We start from the raw sequence: 10,164 nt of genomic DNA on the forward strand, positions 1-10,164 counted from the left end.
GGAATGCGAGTTCCACATCTAAATATACAATCCGGGCATGATCCTCATTTTAAAAAAGGGTGCCATCAGTAATAACCTACAACAGGAACATTGTACAGAAGTGCGGGTGCTGTGCAAGAACCGAATGCATTTGACGCCTGTGTGTGTGTGTTGTTTAAAATATATTTTAATTCTGGGGGGGGTGGGGGGTGGGGGGTGGCAGTATTTAAAAGTCCTACAAAGCCATTGCAGAGTTAATCGGATCCGAGCCAAGAACTTCTGGACGTGCGTGACGTGGTCCCTGGCAGCAGATGGAAGGAGGAGATTTCTCTCTCTGTGTGAACCCAAACTCTGCAACGAGAGAAGGAGAGATCGGACCCAGGTTCTCCCGGATACAGAGCCCCCTTCCTCCCAGGCTTGCAGTGATTCTCCCTGGGACTGCATTCGGCAAGCGCCCTCCTGACGGCTGGTTCACCGGGCGAGGGGGACAGGTTGAGCTGCTGAATGAGTCTTCTCCAGTGCGACTCAGCTGGCTCTTTCGAATTGATCGACGCTGAGATGGAAGTGTTGGAATTTCTCTCCCCCCAGTCCACCCACAGCGGGGAAATTTGCGTGTGTTTGTGCCTCTAAGTAAGATGCAGTCTTGCCTTCCTTTCTGAATCTCTACCCGACAGGGAAAAGCAAAAAAAAAAGCTTTGGAAATAAGGCTGGTGTGTCGATTTTCCAAGGTTGCTGGCTTTTGAGATCAAGGTCAGGATTCCTGCTCTTTTCGGATGCTGCGAGTTGTCTGGAAGTGGGTTTTCAGGACTCGCTCCTCTGTCTCTCCCCCGTGGAGACAGATTTGAGTTTTGCTAACACCCCCCTCCCGCCACCGCTCCAAGCCCGGCCAGCTGAGCTACAAGGGGGAGCTGAGGAGATGCTGAGCCGGGTTGTGGTGCTGAGTGCGCTGGCGTGCTGCTGCCTGTGCCCGCGGGGAGCGGCGGAGAGCCGCAGGAGGGAACTCTGCAGGAGTCGCTGTGCGTGCGAGGAGAGGGACAGCGTGCTCAATGTGAACTGCGAGGCCAGGGGCTTCACCAGGGTCAGCGGCCTGCAGCCTCCCCAGCACCGGCTCTACCAGCTCTTCCTGAACGGGAACTCTCTCACCAAGCTGCCGGCGAACTGCTTCACCAACTTCAGCCAGGCGGTGACCCTGCACTTGGGCAGCAACGGGCTGCAGGAGATCCGCAATGGGGCTTTCCAAGGGCTGACCCTGCTCAAGAGCTTGCACCTGGACAACAACCGGCTGGAGGTGCTGAGGGAGGACACCTTCCTGGGTCTGGTCAGCCTGGAATACCTGCAGGCGGACTACAACTACATCAGCAGCATCGAGCCGGGCGCTTTCAACCGAATGCACAAACTCAAGATCCTGATCCTCAACGATAACCTGCTGCCCAGCCTGCCCGGTAACATCTTCCGCTTCGTGCTGCTCACCCACCTGGACCTGAGGGGTAACAGGCTGCGGAAGCTGCCCTTCAGCGGGGTCCTGGAGCACATCGGGGGGATTGCTGAGATCCAGCTGGAGGAGAACCCTTGGAACTGCAGTTGCGACCTGCTCCCCCTGAAGTCCTGGCTGGACTCCAGCTCCCTGCAAGGGGGCGAGCTGGCCTGCGAGAGTCCATTCCGGCTGCACGGCCGCCTGCTAGCCCAGCTCAGCCGCCAGGACATCTGCCCCCGGCGAGCCCACAGCGGCGGCGGCGACTCCGGACTGAGGATCCAGCGACCTCCCTCCAGGGCTCAGCCGCAACCCCTGGCCACGGCGGCTCAGCCCGGCTCCAGGACTGGCAGGACCCCCGCTGGGGGCAAGGGCAAGCCGGCCGCCACTCCCGCCCCTGACCCCCGGCAGATGAGGGGCTCCCAGAGCCGCCTGGCAGGGCAGCCCGACTGCCCGGGGCTGTGCTGGTGCAACGTGCAGAATTCGGATAGCGCCTTGCATGTGCACTGTCACGAGCGGAGGATTGGGAACCTGAGCGAGCTGCAGCCGCGGCCCTCCAGCCCCAGGAAGCTCTACCTCACCGGCAACCTGCTGCACATCGTGCAGGTGCACGACCTGGAGGAGTACGGCAGCTTGGAGCTGCTGCATTTGGGTAGCAACCGCATCTCGGTCATCCAGGAGGGGGCGTTCCGCAACCTGAGCAACCTGCGGCGCCTCTACCTCAACGGGAACCACATCGAGCGGCTCTCGCCGGCTCTCTTCGTGGGTCTGCACCGGCTGCAGCACCTCTACCTGGAGTCCAACGTGATCAAAGAGATCCTGCAGTACACCTTCCACTCTCTGGCCAGGCTCAGCCTGCTGCACCTCAACAACAACTTGCTGCGTTCCCTGCCCGCCAATGTCTTCGTGGGCACCAACCTGAGCCGCCTGAACCTCCGCAACAACCACTTCTCCCAGCTGCCGGTGCGGGGTCTGCTGGACCAGCTGCCCGCCACCGTGCACCTGGACCTGAGGGAGAACCCCTGGCACTGCGGCTGCCCCATCGTGGCGCTCAAGAGCTGGATGGAGCGGGCCGGGAACGGCGTGCGGACCAGCGAGCTCTCCTGCGAGTCGCCGGCCAAGTACGCGGGCAGGGCGCTGCGCTCGCTCCGGGCGGAGGAAATCTGCTCGGAACACTCGGATCTTAGCGCCACCGCTTTGACCAGGAGCCCGGGCAAGCCCAAGCTGCTGGACGGCGAGCTGGGCACTGCCAGTCCTGAGGCGGCCCAGACCAGTGCTGTGCCCCTCTCGGTGCTTATCCTGGGCTTGCTGGTGGTCTTCATCCTCAGCGTGTGTTTTGGAGCGGGACTTTTCGTTTTTGTCTTGAAGAGGCGCAAGACGGCTCAGAGTGGGCATGGGGGTGCCAACCACAGCCCAGACCTGAACTCCTACCAGCTGCAGTACCCTTCCTATGGCGGGGAGGGTACAGACAAGGCAGAAGCTCATGTCTACAACTACATCTCCCACCCTCTGGGCCAAATGTGCAAGAACCCCATCTACGTGCAGAGGGAGGGCGAGCAAGTGGCTTATTACCGGGACCTGGAAGGGAAGAAGCCTCCTTCAGCGGCCCCCGCTTACTCCATCAGCACGGTGGAGCTGCTGGAGCACCGACCCCCTCCTGCCACCCCCTCCGAGCTGCTGTACCAGAACCTGGCCGAACGGCCCAAGGCGCTGCCCGGAGCGCACTACAGCTTCTGCACCTTGCCCAAGCGCCCGTTCGGCCCGGCCCAGGATAGCAGGCACAAGGAGCAGGACAGGCTCAACAAAACGGTGCTGTACGGCACGCCGAGGAAGCAGCTCCGGGAGGCATCCAGAGGCGACAGCCTGTGTCTCCGAGGCAAGTTCCAGGCCGAACCAGACTACCTCGAGATGTTAGAGAGACAGACTGCCATCAGTCAACTGTAGAATGAAACAGAGAGAGAGAGAGGTTAACTACTGACAACAAAAAGGACACCCCGTACAGAATGGTTGACTCGAAGCCTGACTTATTCCACAGTGATCTCTGACTCAAGTTTGGTGATTTCACCAAATCCCGATTCTCCCAAAATCCTATTGATTTCTCGATTTTACAAAGGAAGATTTTTGGGTCTTTTTTCCCTCCCCCGTATGATTACTGAACACCACATTCACTGCTGAGTTGGTTCCATAAATCCACGAATGCAAAGGAATTCGTCTACTTCTGCTTTTCAGTTTCCTCACCGATATTTGATCATATTGTATAAGTTTGGCGTTTATTGCAATTTCCAAAGACCATTCTATCCCGCCCTACATAGTGAACTATATATCGGCACTATCTATGACAAGGAAAACCTTTTTTATTGTTTGGTGGAGAGCGTTAATTACAAAACGCATCTTGGTCTGAACATTTACTTCTGTTTGATGCTTTTGGTGGTAAACTGTACTACCACGTTTTTAGCGAACTGATACATCTCCGGCGTTCCTGAGGGTTGGTCGCTTGGGAGCTGAAATATTTTTATTCCCCAAATGGTTGTATCTGTATCGCATTAAAACACAACAAATGTAATTTCCATTTGTCTACCGGGTTGTGCATAAAGAAAGTTTTTTTTTTAAATTGTAAATAGATCAGCCCTGCATTATTTAAGACATCCATCGAATCTAGCATCATAAATTGTATTTTATTCTTCCTGTATGGCAGTGTTTCGTTCAAGTATGAAATAATGACTCAAGAGATGTTCAGGACTAACCTCTTGAATGATGACTGTCAGTCCTGAGTAACAGTTGCTCGTTAATGCAGATTTGCAATCCCACAGCCATCAAGAGGCGTTAAGTGGTTTTGTTTCTCGTATAACTCAGCGGTGCACTTAGCATAAACCTTTGCTCCCTTTCTTTGCCGCTAGAGAGCAGAAAGACCCTACATCCTACCTGAGTGAACAGATGACAGGCACAATAGCAGGCCATGATATAAAAAAGGTGACATACTAGTGAAGCTGAATCATAGAAAGCAGCTTTGAATGATTAAGCATGGAGGTAAGTTTTGTTAACTTACTTTTGTGTGATTGGAGACAAAATTGTTGGGGTGAGATCATTTGCCATTTGGCTACATATCGCTGTGGCAGTGTAGTGTCCATGTTACTGGAGAAATGACTTGGAGTTATGCTTGTTTCAGCCCATCAATACAGTCAGAAAATTAAGAACTGAAGAATAAAAGCAAAGTGCTGCTGATGTAGGGAAGCTGAAATAATAACTGTAAATGGTGAACGTGCTCCATAGGTCTGGCAGTGTCTGTCAAGTGAGTCAGAAGTCACCAGGTTATATTCAAAAAGTGTGGCACTGGAAAAGCACAGCATCCAAGGACCAAGAGAGTCAACGTTTCGAGCATAAGCTCTTTATCAGGAATGAATGTTCCCTGCTGTGCTTTTCCAGCGCCGCACTTTTTAATTCTGATCTCCAGTATCTGCAGTCCTCACTCGTATCTCATCACCAGGTTATAGTCCAACAGGTATATTTAAAATCACATGCTTTTGAAGCACTGCTCCTTCATCAGGTGAACCGATTTCACCTGATGAAGTGCTCCTGAAGTTTGTAATTTCAAATAAACCTGTTGGACTATGACCTGGTGTTGTGCAACTTCTATCATTGTCCACTCCAGGCGAACACAGACACCTCGATGTCTGCACAGAGAGAATGTTTCAGGCTCCTAATGCTTCCTCGGAACTGAGTGAACATAGAAAAGTAATGGGTTCTGCACAAATGGAAGGGCCACGGGGAACACAAGGAAGGTTCATGGTAAGATGGAGGGGCATGTTAGATAAGAAAAAAACTAAAACAAAGAACTGCAGATGTTGGAAATCTGAAACCAAAACAGAAATTGCTCAAGAAACTCGGCAGGTCAGGCAATTTCTGTGGAGAGAAAGTTGGGTTTTTGTTTAGAGTCCACTGACTCTCCTTCTCGAATTTTAGCTCTACTTTCTCTCCAGACTACTGAGATTCTTCAGCAATTTTGGTTTTTGTTTCAGGTCACATGAAGGTTTCCTGGTATAAAAGGCCAAAGGGAGTGATAATGGGTGAAGTGATGAGACAAAGGCGTGTACAGATTGAGGTGTGAATGAGACTGCCCAGGTGTAACCTGACAGGCCAGAGAAAGAAATGCTGAAAATCAAACCAGGAAGCCCAAACCAGGAGCATGATCCTGAGCTTTCTGTCCCTTCGCATTTCAATCCTTTACTTTGCTACTGATCAGGCTATGACCAGCTGCACTGCTGCAGTGTAGTTCAGTGTAACCTTGAGGAATGGCCCATCATCCACTTGGCACGTTACAGGTTTCTGGATTCAATCCTGAGTTCACATTTTAGAACTAAATCTCTGCTTTTGTTTTGTTCTGCTTGTTTGGTTCTTCTCCTTTCTTCTTTTAGACTATCTCATAACCAACTATTCACACTAGACACTCTTTTTGTCTTATTACCTCTTAGCATGAAATGTTTGATGATCTAATCTGTCCTGTCCTCCATCTTATCTTATAATCAGACCAATCAGGAGCAGGAGTAGGCCACTTGCCCCCTCATGCTTGCTCCACCACACTATAAAATCATGACTAATCCAATTCCTTCACAGTTCCATCTATCTACAGCAACCTTTCATCTCATTGATCTCTGTATAAAACATTCAATGGCTTTGTTCCATTGCTTTTGGAGGAAGAGAGTTCCCCAAAAGTCTGGATAGAATCTGCAGTCCTCACTCTTTCCCCATAGAATCACAGAATCCCTACAGTGTGGAAACAGGCCCTTCAGCCCACCAAGTTCACACCAAATGAAGAGTAACCCACCCAAACCCATTCCCCTACCTTATATTTACCCCTGACTAATGCACCTAACCTACACATCCCTGAACACTATGGGCAATTTAGTATGACCAATTCACCTAATATGCACATCTTTGGATTGTGGGAGGAAACTGGAGCACCCAGAGGAAACCCACACAAACAAGGGGAGAATGTGCAAACTCCTCACAGATGGTCATTCGAGGCTGGAATCGAACCCAGGTCCCTGGTGCTGTGAGGCAGCTGTGCTAACCACTGAGCCACTATGCTGCCCATAAGGTCATGACCTTCTGGGAGAAGAAGAATCATAGACTTTCCCTTTCTGTTCTTTCTCTTGTTCCCCATTCATTTGTTCAAACCCATTCCATTTCAATCACCTCGGTTCCGATGAAAGCTAATTCACCTGAAACATTGATTCAATTTCATTCTCCACAGATCTTGTCTGATCCGCCAAGCATTACAGCACTTTCCACTTTCCAAAAACAAATTTCATTAATTAAATCAAGTAGTGTTAGCATCAGTATTAGTAACTAAATTATCATCGGCCTTCAGGAAGGAAATCTGTCATCCTTATCTATAGAAATAATGGTGCCAGAGTCCTAGCTAATCACAGGCTTCTCTCTCATTTGAGACATTTAAGGACAGTTTAATCTGAGGGTCACCTCACCTCAAGTGAGAGGGGACATTGAGAAGAAAAATCTGTCATTGTAACCTCAGCGAGTGCAGGAATTGAGTATCACGCTACAAACTAGCTGTCAGCCAACTGAACTAACACCAAATCCAGACTCACAAGAATGTGGTCAACTCTCAACTGTGTTTTGAAATGGCTTAGTGAGCTGCTCAGTTGTATTCAAGTAGTGGGTTCACTACCATCAGCTTATTGGGGATGGGTATTAAGTGTTGGCTTTGTCTGTGTTCAGTGAAAGGTCAAAAGGAACAACTGATCCCCACATGCTTTTTGGATATGTAAACTTTTTCAGAGTAATCAAAATACAAAATAGTTAATTAACAACTCAGCACATTAAAACAAGATATTTAAAGAACTGGCTATATTACATAATTAACGATTTTCAGAAATTCCCAATCATAGTTCCAATCTGAGTGGTGTTCCCAATGGAAATTGCATTATTACTTATTGCAGGACTAACAGTCATATGCATTTACTAATAATTATTTGTAGGCCCAAAATATTTCATTGATTTTGGAAATGTGGGAACGTTGTAAAACTTTCACCTTGGAGTGCAGGTTCATAGCTCCTAGAAAATGGAGCTGCAGGTAGATAGGATAGTGTTTGGTATGCTTTCCTTTATTGGACAAAGCATTGAGTAAAGGAGTTGGGAGATCATGTTGCGGCTGTACAGGACATTGGTTAGGCCACTTTTGGAGTATTGCATACAGTTCTAATCTCCCTCCTATTATAAGGATGTCATGAAACTTGAAAGGGTTCAGCAAAGATTTACAAGGATGTTGCCAAGGTTGGGGGGTTTGAGCTATAGGGAGAGGCTGAACAGGCTGGCACTGTTTTCCCCGGAACTTCAAAGGATGGAGGGGTGACCTTATAGAGGTTTATAAAATCAGAAGGGGCTGAATAGGGTAAATAGACATGGTCTTTTCCCTGGGATGGGGAAGTCCAGAACTAGAGGGCATAGGTTTAAGGTGAGAGGGGAAAGATTTAAAAGGGACCTAAGGGGCAACATTTTCACGCAGAGTGTGGTGCATGTCTGGAATGAGCTGCCAGAGGAAGTGGTGGAGGCTGGTACTATTACAGCATTTAAAAGGCATCTGGAAGGATACATGAATGGGAAGGGTTTGGAGGGATGTGGGCCAAATGCTGACAAATGGGGCTAGATTAGGTTGAGATGTCTGGTCAGCATGGATGAGGTGGACTGAAGGGTCTGTTTCTGTGCTGTACATCTCTATGACTCTATTCAACATCTATTGTACAGTGTGTCCACAATGAGTAATTTATAGAAGAAAGTGACTAGAACTAGCAAAATGTCAAATATTTCAAACAAAAGAATAAATTTTAGAATAGGCTTGGCAAAAACATCACAAATCAGATATATCTTTACACCAGATAAAGATGCAAGTGCTTTTAAAGAAAGAATTTGCATTTCCACAACTTGTTTCCCCACATAAGTAATTCCTAAAGAACCTCTCAGCCAATGAAATCATTTTGAAATTTGGTCACAATTGCAGTTTAGAAACTGCAGCAGCCAAATTGTGTGCATGTATACAAACAGCAATGTCATAATAACAAGATTATCTGCTTTTTGTGATGGGTAACAATTTTTCACTTTTACAAAGATTTGGTCATTTCTTAATGATAACTACAGATCATAATTGCATAAGACCATTCAGCCCCTCAAGTCTGCTGACCCATTCAATAGGAACATGGCCAATCTAGCATTCCTCGCGTATATTTTCCTGCATCTCCCATGATCCTTGGTTCCTCGACTGATTGAGAAGTTATTTATTTCAGCCTTAAATATACAAAATGACTCTGCTCCAAAGCTCTCTGTAGCAAAGGGTTCCACCTTGACCTCATTAATCTTTTCTACTAATCATTGGGTTTCTCAGAGCAAAAATGAAAACTGATAATTTGCTAGTTTTTTTTAAGGGAAATTGAGTCAAGCAAAATCTTGAAACAAAGTGCTTAATTCCTCTGAGAAGCACTATGAGCTTTGTTAGATGTTCTCTTGCAATCGTCCCCAGTTTGGAAGTATTTTAATATTGACAGATTGTTTAATTTGCTACATTTTACATACAAAAGATGTAGCTGATTAATACGAAAGACCTGCATTTTTAACAGGATTTCACAACTTCTGAACATTATGTTCCAAAATGCTTTACAGCACATGAAAGACATTTGAATTGTAATCACTGTTGTAATGAAGGGTAAAGAGATATTAGACGTAGAAGAAACTTTTATAGATTTAGATACTTGATTGGCTACTTTTGCAACCTGCTGGGAAAAAAAACTGAAAGGAGTTTTAACGGTATAGAATGCTTTTTTTCCTATTTTGTAAATTATGTTTTTTTTCTGCTGTGTATGATTATTGTTTTTTGTTGATATAATATTGGCCAGCAGTGGAGCTCGGTAAGTTAACCAACTCTCCATCTTCTGACAGACTACCCTTTAACTGACCATTAGGAATTGTGTAAGAGCAGCACAGATTGATTTTGCTCTCTGATTTTTTTTTCCCTGTGGGAAAATATGTTGCCTGCAGTTAAAATCTCTCTGTGAATACTGAAGATGAAGTGTACAAAATAATAACAGGCTAGAATCCCAAAACCTGCGACCTCAATAAATTACATTATCTGGCTGTCACTGTGAAACATTGCCAATGTGATACATGACCAAATCCAGCAAAGATCTTCATCCTGCTTCATGTTTTATCTTGGTTCAGAGTAACTTTGAAAGAGTTAAAGAAAACCTAAGGTGTGTGTGCCTCCACTGAACATTATTCCTGTTGTTTACTGCACAAGCCACTTGAGCAAATTCTACTCCTGGCTTTTATCTAAAAGTGTTCTGTTAGGTGCACCTGGGAAATTTGGAGAGGGAGAAAGATTTAATTTCATAAAATTAATTTTATGGTCAGTTGAAAAACATTATAAAATATACATAAAAGGCAGTAGGCAGGGAGATAAATTCCATGTAATAATTCCATGTCTATTTGCATTATTGTCGCTAAGATTTACTCTTGGCAACCAGCAAATGCCCTGGCTATCATATTTAATCTACACTAATGAGAAATATAGATTAATGCATTGAATGTAAAGCCATTCTCCTTAAGTTTATAGAGGTGATGAAAATGATTACAATTCTGTGGGGAGTGCACCACAAACCTAGTTTTGAAAGAATGAGTGTTCGGTGGAGAGATAGGTTTAAAGGTAG

The 10,164-nt window shown here is 46.8% G+C and overlaps 1 protein-coding gene across 1 annotated transcript; it reads left to right on the forward strand.

Moving 5' to 3' along the window:
- Nucleotides 1-228: 228 nt before the first annotated feature.
- slitrk2 (SLIT and NTRK-like family, member 2) lies at nucleotides 229-4,017 on the forward strand. The gene has a single exon (XM_043705273.2). It carries the CDS (start codon nucleotides 896-898, stop codon nucleotides 3,392-3,394), a length of 2,499 nt encoding a protein of 832 aa, XP_043561208.2. The 5' UTR covers nucleotides 229-895; the 3' UTR covers nucleotides 3,395-4,017.
- The last annotated feature ends 6,147 nt before the right edge of the window (nucleotides 4,018-10,164 follow it).

Source organism: Chiloscyllium plagiosum, unplaced genomic scaffold (assembly GCF_037043375.1).
Source record: "Chiloscyllium plagiosum isolate Xiang-an unplaced genomic scaffold, Cpla_swu_hap1 HiC_scaffold_11, whole genome shotgun sequence".
NCBI classification, from domain to species: domain Eukaryota; kingdom Metazoa; phylum Chordata; class Chondrichthyes; order Orectolobiformes; family Hemiscylliidae; genus Chiloscyllium; species Chiloscyllium plagiosum.

Coding starts and splice junctions, on each gene's coding strand:
- slitrk2 (XM_043705273.2), top strand. CDS start 896: ATGCTGAGCCGGGTTGTGGTGCTGAGTGCGCTGGCGTGCTGCTGCCTG.